A 16,819-nucleotide genomic window follows, 5' to 3' on the forward strand; every position below is an offset into this window, starting at 1 on the left:
GTATACGAAGTTACAGGCGAGTTTTCTTCTCGGTGGACCTACCTATATGAGAACGGGTTGCAATAGGGTGCCTACCTATGTTTATAAACCCGACATGGCAATTTTTATGTTGGGATCTAATGGTCAGGTTTTGGCGATGGACGACCCCAACTTTACAAACTGACCAAGAAGTTTCAAGAAAAAATATCCTGGGGTCAACCAAAAAAAAAAAAAAAAAAAAAAACACTCAACAAGACACAAAAATTGGAGTAGGATGATTTTACTTTGATCTTTTTCACAGATTGGGTTTGGCTTCGTGGTATAACTAATATATGGGGCATATAAACAGGAGGATGAAAATGATAAAGGAAAAGAAGAATAGGGTACGCTGTGTTTTAGTATAGTGTTGATTGTTTGGGCGGTGAAATATACCGTAGAGTTTGTGTGTAGGGATCTTGATTGATGTTGTGTGGGTGGAGGTTGTGTGGGTGGAGGTTGTGTGGGTGGAGGTTGTGTGAATGGGGGTTGTGGGATTGAGGTTTGGTTTACATGAGTTTGGTGATGGTTTTGGTGATGGTGTTTGTGTGGTGATGATCTTCTTTCGCGGATGTTTCAAGAACAGGGGATCAGACGGTACAATGGGCAGTACTATGTACATTACACCGATGGCATTCTCCAGTTCCTTTTCCTGTCAAAGATAATGATCGAATATGTACAGGTATACAGCCAAACCAGCTTCAACCACCAGGCGAGTAGTATCGACAAGCAGCCTTCCCATTTTATTTACTCCAGATAAAACACTGTTCAAATGGGCATAAAACAAACTCATCAAACGCCGTGCCATGCATATCTACCGAACCAAAGTAGAACCCCCCACGCCCCTCTAATTGTTTATTCCTCACCGGAGGCATGCCCATTAGTCTCCACCTCCTTCTTCTTGTCAACCACATTCTTAGGCACCTCATAAACGACCAACCCGCATCTCCCCTCCTTCATGTACTTCCACCTCCCAAGTCTCATCTCCTTCCCGGTAACCGCCACCACGCAGAGTCCGTCCTTGCCTCTCTCCCCTCTCTCAAACACGGCAAGATCGTTCACGATTCCCCTCGCGAGACTCTTCTCTTCCTTGTCGCCACTGTCCTCCGAGTCCATTGGCTGGCCCAGAACACCCACCCTCTCAATCTTCTTCTTATCATCACTCAGCCTCCACACCCTGACACTCCCATCCCAACTCCCGCTAAAGATCAGATCCGAGTAAGGAACCGTTCTCAAAGCTGTGATACCCCTTGGCTGAGGGGCAGGAATATCCTTAGGGTTAAAATCCTCCGGATTCCCACCGGAAAGCTCCCTAGGAGTCAACGCAGGGTCCAGACCATGCGCTCTCGCAACCACGTGCAAAGCCTTTTTCCTCTGAATGCTCCAAAGCGCCAAATCGCCATTGTCACTGCCCGTGACAAATATCTCGTCATCCAACATCGCGACTCTGTCCATTGACCCCTCATGAGCAGCGCTCGCTGGATTCAGCCCCGCCGGAAGTTTGTGTTTCTTGGTGTTGGTCGACCCGCCCTCACCGCCACCTCTAAACACAAGCTGAGATTCCTCAGGCACCTTCCAGTAACGGGCTGTACGATCTCGCGCGCCGACTGACACGCAGCGCTCCTGGCCCAAGGCATCCACGTCCATAATCTCGTCTTGGTGGCCGAACAATGTTTCGACGTACGCCAATTCGTTCAGGGAGAAGACCTTGACTGTGCGGTCCTTGGAGCAGGAGAAGATCTGGTTGGTGCCCCGGCGGAAGGCAATGCCGGTGACGGCGTCGCGGTGCTGGGTGAAGGCTCGGATAGGCTTGAGGGTCTCGGCGTCATAGACGACCAGCTTGCGGTCGAGGCCGCCGGTGACGACAAACTTGCCGTCTTGGGATGCTTTTACTGTAATTGGAGCCGCGGTGTGGCCTTGGAAGGTCTTGTCCTTGGCTTTGAGGGGCTGAGACTTGACAAAGGCGATGCGCTCAGGTCTGCGCTTGGGAGGGGCAGGGGGCTTCTTGGGCTTTTTGCGGGTGGTTTGAGGCCATTGGTTCTTGGGGAGGTCTTGGAGCTTCCATTTGGTGAGGTAGCCGTCTTTTGTGGTTGTGTAGGCATACGGAGGGCAGACAGAGACGGAGGTGACGGTGCCCGAGTTCCACCGGAACTGGATGGGGTCGGCGTGGGGAAAGTCGAGTTCGGGGGCGAGCTTGCGGTAGACCTTGCCTTTGGTCTCGGCGGCGTCCTCTTGGAGGCGCTCGGCCAAAAGATCGCGGTCGATTTCCTCGGCATCGAAGGCGTACTCGTCCTGCAGCTCGTCGACTTCCTTTCGCGTCTTCTCGAGGTAGCGCTGGGCGAGTCTCAGACGCTTCTCGGCGGCGGTCTCGCCCTCGTTGTCGGAATCATCCGAGCCGCTTCTGTTGACAATGTCATCGTCTTCGTTCTCGGTATCGAGTTCACTGCCGGATATGTCTTCGTCGCGCTCAATGTCCTTCTTTTTCTTGGGAGCCGCGGTGGGCTTTGTGGGGCCTCTTGTCGCGGATTTGGAGGATGATTTTGTGGTCGCCAATCGCTTCTTGGGGACTTCTGTGGCTGCTGGACGCTTCCTCTTCTTCTGGGCGCCCGGGGTTGTGAAAAAGGACGACATGGTGGGCAATTTTGGCCGTCGTGGTGCTGCCTTTGGGTCGTGTTGTCGCTGCTTTGGCAGCCTTTTCTCACCAGCCGAATGCTGCAGCTTCAAAATTTCTTGAGCCGTCGTTAGAAAAAAAAAGTTGTCGGCCTGCACGAGTGGAGAAACACCCCTGGTCGGGTCTTGGCGTCCCTTGCGACCAAAGAAATCGGAGAAGGAAAATGCCGGCCGCCACTGATTCGAGCCCCACCACTGTGGGGTATGCTTGTATGGAAGGCTGCGGCTCTTCTGAATGTCATTGATGTGTTTGATAGAGATACGGATAGCTACGAAATAAACGCTATTTTGGCATCATTGAATATCGCGGTACTGTCCCTCACTCTTCACCACGATCTCCATCCTCTGACATTTTGTCGGCCCCGTCTTGGTCGCCAGCAGTTCCATTCGCAGCCTTCTTGGCCTTTTCCTTCTGCCTTCTCTTCAACTTCTTCTCCCTGTTCAGTCGCTTCTTCTTCTCCTTAAGGTGCTCTTCCTTTGTGAGCTTCTTGCTCTCTTCTTCCTTGCGCTTCTGTTCCCTGATTCGAAGCTTCATCCTGGTCTTCTTTCCTGGCCTCTTTTTCTTCTTATCTTCCTCTTCTACAATCTTGCCTCCAGCAGTCATTGTTGTGGGTTTTTTGGTGGCCACAATCTCAATCTTCGTCACCCTCCATGGTACCTCTAGACCCCACGCTCTTTGTTTCGATAGCGCCAGAATGTCTTGGGCCGACACGGCGGAGTGTCGTATTTGCTCTTGCTGTTCGGGGGTGAGAGGCTCTTGTATGTGATAACTGAGAGGCCGTTCTTTGAATGGTATTTCCTCTGTTGAGGCCTGTAGCTCATCCTCTTTCGGCGCAAGCACTACTTTTTGTGTTGGTGCTGATGAGAAGAGCCGGAACGAAAATTCTTCTTCTTGGTTCTCTTCATTTTCTAGTGGTGGTTGTGTTTCTTGGTCTGCATCAGCCATGGAGACATCACCCTCGGCCTCATCTTGTGGTGGCGCAGCGAGGTTGATGGCTAAGAGACTGGAGAGTTTTTGCCGGAGAAGGCTGGCATCTTGTTCTGAAGATATATACCTGTGCACTTCCCCCTCGTCAGAACACGAGTAGAGGTCTTCCCTCCTCACTCTGATACGAAAATATGTTAGAGCATGTATGAGAGAGTGTGAATGAAGGGGCCTACCGTTTGGCATCTGGAACCTCGAACATGGTCGAATTGACACAATCGATGAAAGAATTAAGAAGTGGGACACTTGAGAGATGAGACTAATGGACGGGGCAGAGTTGAGTGTATTGACTGAGATTGTTATAGGTGACTTGAGTTTATGCTTCTGTAAGAGGTTCAAAATGAGAGAGGCCATTGAGAGCTCAAAAAATCGATATGCGACAGGTGGTCAGTGCTCCAGCATAGGAAGGCTGAAGGTGCCCCGCAAATTCAACTCCCAAGGTGCGCGTTCCCGCCTGCCTAGCTCCAGCCCGCCATACCCAGCTCCATCCATGACCCCCAGCACCAGCATCAAGCAACCTTCGACACACACCTAACGTCCCAACCAACGCACCACATCTACAAATTCACGCCACAGCAGAGACAAAATGTACGTCGCATCTACCCATCCTATAGAGCACGCCCATCATTGACACTTTCTAGGGAGGTTCTACTGGGCATTACGGGCAAGGACTTTACGCTGATCGCCGCGTCGAAGGCGGCCATGCGTGGAGCTACCATCCTCAAGGCGTCCGACGACAAGACAAGACAGTTGAACAAGCACACACTCATGGCCTACTCTGGCGAGGCTGGTGATACCGGTCAGTCACCACAGTGTTCATGTACAACTTCCGGCAGCATGCTGACAGAACCCCACAGTCCAGTTTGCCGATTACATCCAAGCCAACGCCCAGCTCTACTCGATGCGCAACGAGTCGGACCTTTCCCCATCAGCTCTTGCTCACTTTGTCCGCGGTGAACTTGCTACGAGTCTTCGGTCGAGAAATCCATACAACGTAAACCTTCTTTTGGGCGGCGTTGACCCCATCACACACAAGTCTAGCCTGTACTGGTTGGACTACCTTGCGTCGCTCGCCCCCGTCCCATATGCTGCCCACGGATATGCTCAGTATGATGGAACCCAAGTCCAAACCCTATATCACCCCACTAACAATATGCCTTCTCAGATACTACTGCCTTTCTATCCTGGATAAGCACCACCATCCCGACATCACCCTCGGCCAAGGCATCAAACTTCTCACACTATGCGTCGACGAGCTCAAGAGGAGACTACCGATAGACTTCAAGGGGATGACGGTCAAGGCAGTGACCAAGGACGGCGTGGTGGATATCCAGTTTGATGACGACAAGGTGGTGAAGGCTGCTTGATTTAATGGGTTGCATTTGGAGTCTCGTGGGGGATTTCTCGGTGTATAATACCTGGCACGGACGATGCATGCATTCAATGGGATTTTAGAATTCAGGTTCTGGTTGGCACATGACTTGCCAGAGTTCAAGGTGACTTGGTGGTGTCGTCTCCTGATGCCTCAAATGCTTCGGATTTGGCCCCTGACTGGCAAGAGTGGTTACATCCGGAAGCTAGTCAAGTCGATCATACTTGAGTGCACTTGGCTGGGGTGCGTAGAATGACGCTGACACGGGCAGTAATGAGGAAATCTCCTATTTTGACCCGTGTTTGCTCTATTCCCACAGTCCTCTGCAAGACAAGCAGAGTGGGGGCACACCCAACCACAACAGACGGTTTGACACGCTGCAGACTTGGTTTGGCACCATTTCTGGCCGATAGGGGCGGTGAGAGGGTGAAGAGCCAATCCAAAGCACCTTCCCCGCGCTCAAAGAAGCCTTCGACTTTTCTGAGTGAGGCGGTGAGGCCGGGTTGCACGAATGCCCCCAAGCCCAAGTCACTCATCGTAACCCTGTGTTAGTGTAGTGATGGCCGATGGCTGATGGCATCAGGGAAGGGGTTGCTCCTGATCTGTTGCCCCGTTCCTGAAAGGGCCCCGCATGCTGTTTGGTCGGGTGCGTGCCAGACGTGCCAGACACTTCCAACTGACTCAAGAGACAACTGTCCGCCGGCGGGTTCCTGCGTTGAAAGGAGAGAGATGGGAGGCATGTTTGGTGTCTGACTCTCTGAGGGAAGGCCAAACAGCCGTGACAGCCACTCGGCATGTCCAACAGGATCCCACCACTGCCCACTTGGAAGCCCCGTTCAGCCGTCGTCTGATGATGTTGACGAGAACAGACTTTGTGGAAATTAGAGATACCTTTGCGCAAGACAAGAAGGGATTGACAGTCACCAACTTAGGCCGGAACCCTCTATGTGACGTATGTTGCCACCGGAACACAAGTAGCAACCTATCTAATCAGTAGAAGAAGACATCGTCGGCTTAAGGGTTGGATCATCTTGCCCCACCAAGCGATTGCTTAGCAATTCGCTAACTGGCAGAAGGGGAAGGCGCTGAGTGGGTAGCAGTGCCAGGTTGGGGGCAACCTGTGGGTGGTTGCTGGCTGCTGCGGGCGTGAGTGGCACAAAGTGGGTCCCCCAGCACAGGATCCAAAACTCTTTTCTTTCTCGGGTCCCTCACTTTTCTCCTCTCCTGAAAAATCTTACCCTTTTCCTCCCCCACCCATCTCTGGATTTCTCTAATCCATCCCGCATCTCATCTCACTGTGCTTTTCCCTTTGGAATTGTCTTTCCTTTTTTTTCTTTTTAAGGATCTGTTTTTGCAGGTACTTTGAAAAGGATCGCATAGGAAGCATCACACACGCTCCCTCTCTTCGTAATACCTGGTTGTTACGAGCCACGCGAGCCACCTCGAAAAGTCGCAGGAAACCACTTAATTTCGCGCTTTCTCTGAGCCCAACCAATATTCTCTCGATTTCTTCGTCTTTTCGACTCTGATTTTTCCTCACTACTCTCATTTGAACAATCGTGTTCGTCTGAGCCCAACGATCAGAAAATAATCCCGACTTTTTATTCGCCTACCGACTGAAAAAAAACCTCAGCAAATATGGCCGATCAACTCAGCGGCGGCATGGGCAACCTGTCCCTCGATCAGGCTCCCGCGGCGGCTCAGCTCGCTGGTCAGCACCCCGGCGGTCGCTCTTACATTCCTCCTCACCTTCGCGGCAAGATTGGGGCTAATGCTCCCGCTCCTGCCATGAACAACGGACCTGCTCCTGGTGCCATGAACGGGCTCAACAACAGTGCCTGGGCTGGGTAAGTTTCAGACACCGCTTGCCATCACCTGTGTTGCAAACCGTGAATACTAACCTGATTTGTATAGCAACAACAGTTTCGATGCTCGTGCCAACACCAACTTTGGTCCCACTCCTGGCGGCGCTGCTTCTTACGAGTCTGCCCCTCCCCCTCAGCAGCAGTCTTGGGGCAACCGTCAGGGTGGCTTCAACCGCAACGCCTACGGCGGTGGACGCTCCAATGTCGGCGGGAACATGGGCGGCGGCGGCGGTCCTATCGGCCGCGGTGAGGGTCGCTGGAGCGATGGCCAGCACATCATTGGCAACCCCGACCCGCGCGTCGAGCGTGAGCTCTTCGGCACTGCTGATGACCCGAGCAAGCAGCACACTGGGATCAACTTTGAGAAGTACGACGACATCCCGGTCACTCCTTCCGGCCATGATGTCCCTGAGCCCGTCTTGACCTTCTCCCACCCCCCTCTGGACAAGCATCTCTTGAGCAACATCGAGCTTGCTCGCTACAAGATCCCTACCCCTGTCCAGAAGTACTCGATCCCCATCGTCATTGGCGGTCGTGATTTGATGGCTTGCGCCCAGACAGGTTCCGGCAAGACTGGTGGTTTCTTGTTCCCCATCCTTCACCAGTCCTTCGTTCAGGGTCCTTCCCCCATTCCTGCCCAGGGTGGCGGCGGTGGTTACCGCCAGCGCAAGGCTTACCCCACTGCCCTCATCTTGGCCCCCACCCGTGAGTTGGTCTCTCAGATCTACGATGAGTCCCGCAAGTTCGCCTACCGTTCGTGGGTCCGCCCTTGCGTTGTCTACGGTGGTGCCGATATAGGCTCTCAGCTCCGCCAAATCGAGCGCGGGTGCGATCTTCTTGTTGCTACCCCCGGCAGATTGGTCGACCTCATAGAGCGTGGTCGCATCTCCCTCTGCAACATCAAGTATCTTGTCCTTGACGAGGCCGATCGCATGCTTGACATGGGTTTCGAGCCCCAAATTCGCCGCATCGTCCAGGGTGAGGACATGCCTCCTACCGGCCAACGCCAAACTCTCATGTTTTCGGCCACCTTCCCCCGCGACATCCAGATGCTCGCTCAGGACTTCTTGAACGACTACGTCTTCTTGTCTGTCGGTCGTGTTGGTTCTACTTCAGAGAACATCACCCAGAAGGTCGAGTACGTTGAGGATGTTGACAAGCGCTCCGTCCTTCTTGATATCCTTCACACCCACGCCGGTGGTCTCACCCTTATCTTTGTTGAGACCAAGCGCATGGCCGACTCCCTTTCGGATTTCTTGATCAACCAGAACTTCCCCGCCACCTCGATTCACGGTGATCGTACCCAGCGTGAGCGTGAGCGTGCCCTCGAGCTTTTCCGCAATGGCAAGTGCCCTATCTTGGTCGCCACTGCTGTTGCTGCCCGTGGTTTGGATATTCCCAACGTCACCCACGTTATCAACTACGATCTCCCCACCGACATTGATGACTACGTTCATCGTATCGGTCGTACCGGCCGTGCTGGCAACACCGGTATTGCTACTGCTTTCTTCAACCGTGGCAACCGTGGTGTCGTCCGCGAGCTCCTCGAGCTTCTCAAGGAGGCCAACCAGGAGGTTCCCGGCTTCCTCGAGACCATTGCTCGTGAGTCTTCATTCGGCGGTGGACGTGGCGGCCGTGGTGGTGGCGGTCGCGGTCGTGGCCGTGGCGGCAACACCGATTTCCGCAAGGGCGGTGGTTTCAGCGGTGGCGGTGGTGGTGGTTATGGCGGTGGTGGTTTCGGTGGACACAGCTCTGGCGGCGGCGGCTTCGGCGGCGGCGGTGGTGGCTACGGCGGTGCTCCCCCCAGCGGAGGCTTTGGCGGCGGTGGTTATGGCAGCGGCGGCGGCGGTGGTGGTGGTTACAGCGGTGGCGGCGGCTACGGCAACCCTGGCGGCGGTGGTGGTCAGTCGTGGTGGTAAATATACCACTTCACGTCGTGAATCATCTCAACACCCACTTTTACATCATTGGCATCCGGCACTGCATCGTTCAGCACTGCATGGTTTACCAAGGATTCTGTCTCGCTTTTGTTTTGTTCTTTTATCGTTTGGCACATGGAATTGTTATGCGGCGATCATGACTTTCATTCTTTCGCAACCCGGCAGGGATCGAGTCCGATGGTTTTTTCGAGTTTGACGATGGAGATCGGGCTTTCCCTACTCGACACAGAACCACACGTTCGACGATTTGATACCCTTTTAGACCGCATTATTCGGAAGTCGACAACTCGACCGCGAGTGCATTCACATGCCACACGCGGCATACATATGCGGTTTCGGTTTTCGGCTGGTGTAATCTAGTCATCATTTTCCTGCTCTTGCCTTGCATTTCCGGCAGGGCACGAAGTTCACATTAGAGATGGGAGGCATGGGCGCCGCTGGCCTTTTCGATTTTCTGTTTTTTAATTTCTTCACTTGACGACCATCACACATAGACAAAAGTGGATTTCTCGGTTCTTTTTCTCTGGCCGGTTTCAGCAACGGTACCGGCAGGAGATGGGTCTTACAACAACAAAAACGGGACCTTTCAAAAGATTAGAATTCCATTTTTTTCGGCAGTTTGAGGACTGGGAGCAGGTTAATGGAGCATTTGATACCCCTTTGAAGATGGAACTCTGACGACGGATGGGGGCTACAAAAATGCTTGTGGCTCTCCTCTATTCAGAGCGTTTGGCATTGGCACGGCCGGTCGCAAAAAAGACATCGGGCACGAAGCGCAACGGACATTGTGCGCAAGGAGCGCCTGGGATTTTGCGGAAGGCTAAAAGGGGGATTGGCACGAATCTGAATTCTACTCGGACAGTGGCGGCTGTTCCCGCTCGGAGGCTCGAGACAAGACAAATCGTCTATGTATAATGGAGTCCAAATTAAAATCCATTTTTTACACCAACTAGTTGTGATTGTGTGTAATGTGTGTGATGTTTTGGTGTGTCTCATGACTTGTGAAAGCAAATGAGGTCTGAATACGTGTAAGAGTCTTGTGTTCTTGTGGAAGGTGATGATCGTGATGTTTGATAGACCTGATATCGGATGGTTTTGTATCCATACATGACTGGGATAGTTTCTGGTTACGATAGCTGGTATTTGACATGTGCACATGATGAATAGTTATGAATATCCAGTTCCCTGTTTTCCTTTTTTGTTCTCCTCTTTGACACCTCTGCTAGACAGCCTCCCATCTGTCCCTGGAGCAGCTGAACCTTTGCCCTCTCCTTTTCGCTTCCTAGGTCCAGTAACCGCTAGGTTTTGTGTAAACTACTCATAGTGATTCTGGTTCGTCTGTCGTAACCCTCGTGGGTCTCTATACAATATCCCATGCCATGTCCAGCCTATCCACAATCCCACTCCCAAAAGAGCTATTACACTTGTGCACAGCAACACCCCAAACACTACGACAGCAACGTCCCACACCATACAAAAAATCAAGTCGTCAACTCCTCCAATATCCCCTCCAACTCCTCCTTCCCAAACGGCAAACTCAACAGCTCCGTCCCCAACGCGTCCTTGTGACTAGTAATAATCTGATGATCGTGAAACCTATTTTTTTGTTTTCTCTTGTCAGCATATCACACCCGATTTCATCTCAGAATAAAATACGTACTCCTTCAACAACGTCCTGAACGCCATCTCACTACTACAGATAAACTCCTCCACCGCCTTGTTATACACCATCCTGTACTCCACACTCATCTCCTCTCCTTGCCCCTGACCCTGACCATCACCCTCATCCGCACATAAAACCTCCCCAACCAGCAGTCTAAACAAGCTCTTTGCGTTCTCCGGCAGCGACCTCAACACAAACGCCACTCCCTCCTTCCCCCCCACCCGTCGAGTCTTCCGACCCAAGAGTTCATGCACCGAGTCGACAACCTCCAATTCAGAGGGGGAGTACGAACAAAAAGTGGTGCAGTCATGGTAGAGAAACTGAAAGTTTGTGCCGACTGCCGAGTCCCATAGTAGGGCAAAATCAGGGGAGTCGGTTGTGCAGCAGAGGTAGACTTGTGCGTGAGAGGCGAGGGTGGAGATTATCGACTGAAAGGGCCCCTTGCGGAGATAGGGGGAAGAGACAGAGTTTAGGAGGATGGTCAAGGTTATTTTTGGGTGGGTTGTTAGATAGGAGAGGATACCCGGGAGGGTGGTTGTTGGGGAGGATACTGCTGAGGCGAGGGAGCAGAGGAGTTCTCTGATGGTGATGGAGGGGGTGTACCCGTTTATTATGACGATTTTGTTGGCTTGACCCAGGGAGCAAGGGGGGTGTGAGGAGAGGTATGTAGCGAATTTGTGGAGAATTTGACGTTTGGAGCCGTAGCCGTAGAGGCAGAGGGAGAAGGACTGGGAGAGTTCAAAGGCCCATTGGGGGAAGGAGGATACGTGGAGGGAGGCGAGGTGGGTGATGTCGGTTCTGTGGGGGTTGGCGGACGAGAGGTCGCGGGAGAGGGAGAAGTATTCGTCGTGGGTGAGGAGTTGGAGGGAGGAGAGGGTATTGTTGGAGGTTTTGGAGAGCCCGGGTTTGTTTTGGAAGAAGTATTGCTCGTGAGGGGGGAGATCGCGGGGGGGTGTTGGGGAGCGTTTTCGGGTTCTGGTTGTGGTGGTTTTGCGTTTTCGGCCGGGGGCGAATTTGGAGGGTGTTGTTGTCGGTTCGGTTTCTCCGTTTAGATTCTCTCCTTCTCCTTCTTCGTCTTCTTCGTCTTCTTCGTCTTCGCTGGATTCGTAGATTTCTCTTGCTATATCCCCTTCTTCGGCTTCATCGTCGCTGATGGCGCCGCTTATCACACGGTCGACGAGGGCCCTGGCGCTTTTCCGTCTGGCGGATCTGTCTGCGTTATTCTTCCTGCTTGGTGTGTCTATCCCGTTGAGACCATTGAGTTTTATTGGTGTCGCTACTGTTTTCTTCAGCCTCGAGGCTGAGGGCGTACTGACGGTGGCATCGTCTGTGTCAGCGGCTACTGTGGCGGCATGACGTCGTCGTTTCGGTGGCTCAATTTCGTCTTCTTCTGGGATTTCGTAAGGATCGGTAGTTGCTGGTCGTTTTCGGGGTACCCTAGCGGCAGCTTTCTGATTTGTGGTCTTTTTGGGGGGCATTTTGTGTTCTTGGGGATATGTGATGGATGGTAATCCTTTGGTGGTAGTTTAATGGAGACGCGCCCAGGGTTCAATTGACGCGACTTTTGATGTGGCCCGAGCTCCCCCTCTGTACCATCCCAGGGGTTCTTTGCACGGACTCTCAGTGACGTATTTGCTATAACCTCTAAGAACCGCCCTCTCGACATTTTTTAACATGAATCTCAATTTATCTGCCTCACTAAACATATTTAAACTGCTGGCGAAGCCGTCATTATGTCTTCCCCAGGCAACGGTAGCCACCTTTGCCGACCTTCCAATACCGCTCGACAAGGCGTTTGCGGGACAGAGAGAGAAGGTTGATATCAAGGCCGTGGTCTTGGACAAGGATGACTGCTTTGCTTATCCGGAGCATAATGAGGTCTACGACCAGTACAAGGTATCCCTCCTAATTGTTCAGTGCCTCACGTGCAGAAAAATGTTAAAATATTGTACAGCAACGTTTCGAGGCATTGCGAGCTGCCTACCCAGGTCGCCGTCTCCTGATTGTCTCCAACACTTCTGGAGCCCAGAGTTATGACCGTGATGGAAAGCTCGCCGCTGCCGTTGAGAAGGCTACCGGCGTTGTCGTTCTTCCACATCAGACCAAGAAGCCCGGGTGTGGCGATGAAATCATGTCCTATTTCCGCAAGCATCCCGAGACAGGAGTGACCAGCCCAAGTCAGATCGCCGTTGTCGGAGATCGTTTGTCAACAGACATTATGCTGGCCAACATGATGGGAAGTTGGGGAGTCTGGGTCAAGGACGGCGTTGTTCCTCTGTCGGAGAAGAGCGTGGTAAGTTTTTGCGCAGGGAAGTGAATTGGGAATGGGAGCTCACCGTGCTTGCAGTTCTCTAGGATGGAAAGAAGGCTAGCTCCATGGCTCATCGCCCGAGGTTACACGGCGCCTGATCCCTCAAGTCCTTTCGAGTGAACCGCACCGTCTTCCCAAATCGTCAGATCATGTTCAACTCGAAGGGTTCTGAGAACTTGCTTCAGAAAGCCACAGTTTCCAACTCACGCCCAAGACACGCATTGCCTGGGAGACGTTTACCGACAATGGCCAATAACTGGAATACTTGACGCCATTGGGTTCTCCTGAACATGCTGGGTCATGGCCCGCCAGATGGCAATAACCCTGCCCGCCGGCCGGTGGAAATGGACAAAATGCTTGCTTACCTGACGGGATAGCAATGGGCACATACATTCTACCTGTGTAACATGGTGATTGACTGCCGATTGGCTGGGCTCTGGAGGTTTATCACCGCTGAACACAGTGTCCTTGAGTCCTCTCGAGGGGGATGTTCAATGATGGGGTTGGATGAATAGGTTTTACTGGAGCTTGATCTCTTTGTACAACATCATGTAATATTATCCAGTACCTCGATGGCCTGCTTGCTTGATAGGTCATGATATGTGATGCTTGAGCCAGTGACTCCAACCATAGTGACCTGTCACCCCCATTCCACGGTGATAATCGAGGGTTCTAGAACAGTGTATACGCCCCTGGAGAGTATTCCCTATCATGCTAGAGGATTCGGAATAGCCGTATTATCGCCCATCAGCACAATCTTTCCAGTACGCTCTCTATTTCTTGCTCAAAGCCAGTCCGCCTTGCAAGCTGCTTTCGTTTTTCACGTTTTATATTCCGTTGTAAAACCGGTAACGTCCCCACATTACTATTTCCCATGGAGTTATTCATTTTGTAGATGGTCTCTTACATGCAAGATTACCTGGGGTCTGAATGTCTCGAGTTCCGTCCAGATTGACCTTGAAACTACCTTAGTAAACAGGGCAGTAAGAAAGATATGCTCTTTGTGATGTGACTTCACAGTCTCGAAGACTCACAGTCATGCGTCGAGAAAGGCAGGCGGCTCACAAGGGTTGTGCCATACTCCTCGTGAACTTGCATGTGAAGAGGACTCCAGTCATCAGATACAATGGCTCTCTCTCTCTCAGCTGGAAGCACCAATGGCCTCTCCGGTGTATCGCAGAGACTGCATGCTTTTCATTCACGTGCGGGGAGTGATGTGAGTTGAAGACCGACTTTTTCCAAGGATCCACGTTGAGACTTGGGCCACCTGACCTTGGTGGAATGACAGTGTCAGTTGGATAGACGTGTTGCCCTTTCGTATAAATATATGAGACCGCGATGGTGGGTATCTGTCAGAAATTTAGGAAGGAGAAGTATGAAATCATCAAGCGTCACCGGTCTGATCAAAAGTATAGAAAGATACCACTCATCACTTGTCTTTATGAACACTTTTCTTTGCGTCCGACCGCCTTCGCAGAGAATTTATCCGGTCTGTGCTTCTTGTATTTGGGTCAGTGAAAGAGGGCGTTGGCTGCAAGTGATGGTTCACCTTTAGACATAATGAACAGTTGCTTTAAGTTGATATTCACCAGTAAAAAAACTCCCGACCTCGGTCTCACAGTCGCTGAGATAGCGTGGGAGCTTGACCGAGATCGGTGAGCAAGTTTCCATTTGCTTAGAGCACTCAAATTCCCCAGCAAGTACTGGTAATTCGCAATTGGCAGACTTGTTTGCTCATGAGCGGGGTGCCGCCGAATCCCCCACAAAGACTGAATCGGACGAACAAAGTGACAAAGGCTCCGCGGCCGTATGATGGAGACTAAGAGTGATCAATGATGCCGGTCAAGAAGACCCCCATCCTGCTCCGGCCGCAAGGGAAAGCTTCACGTGGTCCATCCCACTCTGCAAACGCTGCTCCAGGACGGCAGAGAGCAATAGAGACCGCATTGTTGTCTTTTCCGACGCCATATCCACTCTCAAGATCAGATTGTCAGCTTCCTGCCAGATAGCAATGGCCAGAAGCGGAGATAGGGATGGCTTACATGAAAGGCCAGCCCGTGACCGTGCTCCCAGTGACCTCTTGTCAAATTTCAGCTCTCGTCGACAGTAGCAAACAGACATCGGATGACATTGGAGCTGGGTTTCATTGGTTCGAGGAGGAGCAATGCGGCTTCAGATGAAGACATTCACCGCGAGGCTGTGGAGGTGGTCGGCGACAGTGAATATACCCAAGGGAACACTGTGCTGACCATCCCCGGTTATAAATAACTTCCTCTTCCCTCTCCCTGGCTGTTATTCTCTTTTTAGATTAACGATTAAGACTTTGACTGCTATCCGGATTCTTAGCAGCTACAAAGTCACCGCCAGCTTGAAAAGCGTCCATCCAGCAACCAATTCTCTTTTGGTACCTGTAAGTGAAGACTTTCAAGCCCTACCCTCACTCTTATACCCCTCAAAGGCTTTCTGGGGCCCACCAGCTACGTCGTACACGTCCCCAATCACGTCTTTGAGCCATGATTCTACTCTTTGAACACCTCACCTTCAATTGCCCCCCAAAGACCTATCATTACCCCTTCACACACCTCCCAGCCCTCAAAACACCCATCACACCACTAATGGACGCCTGGACGAAATCTCTGGACGCCTTGGATTATCTTCCGGTCGCCTCAAGTTATCTTTTTGACGCCTCGAATTATATCTATCAAGCCTATCATTAGATTTCGGACGCCTATAACAACATCATAAACGCCTATAACACCCATTCAAATGCCTATTCACCACGGTTCAAGGCGTCCAGATTTCGAAACAACACCCTTCCACACTCTTCACATGCCTCGTCACCCCCATCTTACACCTCAAGTATGCATACAGCTAACATCCCCACAGATGCCCCCACCCAGCACCGTAGGCAAAGGCGGCAAAGCCTGGATCCGAGAAGAGGAGTTCCTCTTCTGGAAGAAACTCGTCCCGTTCACCAAGAAGCGCTGTGGTGATGATATCGAGAATAACGAGGAGCATGAGTGGAATTGGGTTGCCTCCGAGATGAGGAAGAGGATGAGGGAGAAGTACCTGAAGGAAGGGGAGCCTGACCGTAGGAATTACACAGGACTCGCAATGTGTAAGTCTTTCTTGTTGAAGCGTATTGGTTATGGGGAGTGGGGCTGACGTGAGACAGTCGAGCATTACTGGCAGAGTGCCCGTCATAGACGCCCGACTGTTGCTGCTGGCCGGTTTCCCAACCGGTATTGCAATTTGGGTATGTCTTCAATAGTTCACCCCTCAGAAGATCAGTAGCTAACTCCGTCCTAGAAGCCAACGAAGAGCAAGTCCGGGAGCGCGACGAACGCCTCGTCGCCATCCGCAAGAAGCGCCGTGATGCCCGCAAGGCAGCGCGCAAGGCAGCCCGGGAAGCTCGCGAAGTCTGCGAGGCTGAAGAAGCCGCCGGCGGCAGTCCCATCAGGGAGAGCACCGAGTCGGACAACATCGACGCTGACATGAGCGATGACACCGATGAAACCTCCGACAATGACGAGGAAGAAACCCCCGAGTTTGACGAAGCAGAAGCCATCCGTAAGATGGAGGAGTCCACCAAGATCAAGCAAGAGAGCGGCTCTGAGTACGAGTCTGACGAGGAGGACACCGAGTCTGATCCCGACGCCAAACCCCGTCGTCGCAAGGGGGGCAAGAACAACAGGCGCGCTAGTATCAATAAGGAGAACCGGCGTTCAGGTTCGCCGGAGATGACGCCTTTTGCAAATAATGGGACTATGGCTGCTAAGAGGAGGGAGAGGTTGCGTGCTGGGGAGGAGATGAGGAGGAATAGGGAGATGTATGCGATGTTGGGCAGGGGGGAGGGGAATGGGGGTTGTTATGGGGGACAGGAGCAGGGGCAGGGGCAGATGAGAGGTTGATTTTAAGGAGTTAGGATGGGGTGATTCAGGGGTGATGGGAGAGGGTTTATTGAGGGGGTGTTGGCGAAGCGGGACAGGTGGTTTTGG

The 16,819-nt window shown here is 52.3% G+C and overlaps 6 protein-coding genes across 6 annotated transcripts; 3 read left to right on the forward strand and 3 right to left on the reverse strand.

The window, feature by feature from the left end:
- Positions 1 to 870: 870 nt before the first annotated feature.
- On the reverse strand, positions 871 to 2,646 carry RRP9 (pre-rRNA processing protein; the record flags this gene model as incomplete). Its single annotated transcript, XM_062909945.1, has 1 exon — positions 871 to 2,646. The coding sequence occupies one exon, from the start codon at positions 2,644 to 2,646 to the stop codon at positions 871 to 873; it is 1,776 nt and encodes a 591-aa protein (XP_062768767.1).
- A 262-nt stretch (positions 2,647 to 2,908) lies between these two features.
- QC763_208960 (uncharacterized protein) lies at positions 2,909 to 4,057 on the reverse strand. Its single transcript, XM_062909944.1, has 2 exons — positions 3,847 to 4,057; positions 2,909 to 3,791 (listed from the first exon to the last, which is right to left on the reverse strand). Exons 1-2 carry the CDS (start codon positions 3,870 to 3,872, stop codon positions 3,005 to 3,007), a joined length of 813 nt encoding a protein of 270 aa, XP_062768768.1. The 5' UTR covers positions 3,873 to 4,057; the 3' UTR covers positions 2,909 to 3,004.
- A 64-nt stretch (positions 4,058 to 4,121) lies between these two features.
- On the forward strand, positions 4,122 to 5,145 carry PRE1 (Proteasome subunit beta type-4). The gene is made up of 4 exons (XM_062909943.1): positions 4,122 to 4,258; positions 4,312 to 4,469; positions 4,528 to 4,777; positions 4,836 to 5,145. Coding segments are annotated over exons 1-4 (612 nt in total). The 5' UTR covers positions 4,122 to 4,256; the 3' UTR covers positions 5,038 to 5,145.
- A 779-nt stretch (positions 5,146 to 5,924) lies between these two features.
- Positions 5,925 to 9,876, forward strand: DED1 (DEAD-box ATP-dependent RNA helicase). Its single transcript, XM_062905606.1, has 4 exons — positions 5,925 to 5,994; positions 6,046 to 6,062; positions 6,119 to 6,889; positions 6,957 to 9,876. Exons 3-4 carry the CDS (start codon positions 6,681 to 6,683, stop codon positions 8,824 to 8,826), a joined length of 2,079 nt encoding a protein of 692 aa, XP_062768770.1. The 5' UTR covers positions 5,925 to 5,994; positions 6,046 to 6,062; positions 6,119 to 6,680; the 3' UTR covers positions 8,827 to 9,876.
- Positions 9,877 to 10,023: 147 nt separating this feature from the next.
- ORC2 (Origin recognition complex subunit 2) lies at positions 10,024 to 12,034 on the reverse strand. The gene is made up of 2 exons (XM_062909942.1): positions 10,508 to 12,034; positions 10,024 to 10,443 (listed from the first exon to the last, which is right to left on the reverse strand). The coding sequence occupies exons 1-2, from the start codon at positions 11,986 to 11,988 to the stop codon at positions 10,329 to 10,331; spliced, it is 1,596 nt and encodes a 531-aa protein (XP_062768771.1). The 5' UTR covers positions 11,989 to 12,034; the 3' UTR covers positions 10,024 to 10,328.
- An 82-nt stretch (positions 12,035 to 12,116) lies between these two features.
- On the forward strand, positions 12,117 to 16,732 carry QC763_0039330 (uncharacterized protein; the record flags this gene model as incomplete). Its single annotated transcript, XM_062905607.1, has 5 exons — positions 12,117 to 12,406; positions 12,465 to 12,803; positions 15,708 to 15,939; positions 15,997 to 16,077; positions 16,131 to 16,732. Exons 1-5 carry the CDS (start codon positions 12,185 to 12,187, stop codon positions 16,730 to 16,732), a joined length of 1,476 nt encoding a protein of 491 aa, XP_062768772.1. The 5' UTR covers positions 12,117 to 12,184.
- Positions 16,733 to 16,819: the final 87 nt, after the last annotated feature.

The sequence above is a fragment of the Podospora pseudopauciseta genome, assembly GCF_035222475.1.
Source record: "Podospora pseudopauciseta strain CBS 411.78 chromosome 2 map unlocalized CBS411.78m_2, whole genome shotgun sequence".
Taxonomy (NCBI): domain Eukaryota; kingdom Fungi; phylum Ascomycota; class Sordariomycetes; order Sordariales; family Podosporaceae; genus Podospora; species Podospora pseudopauciseta.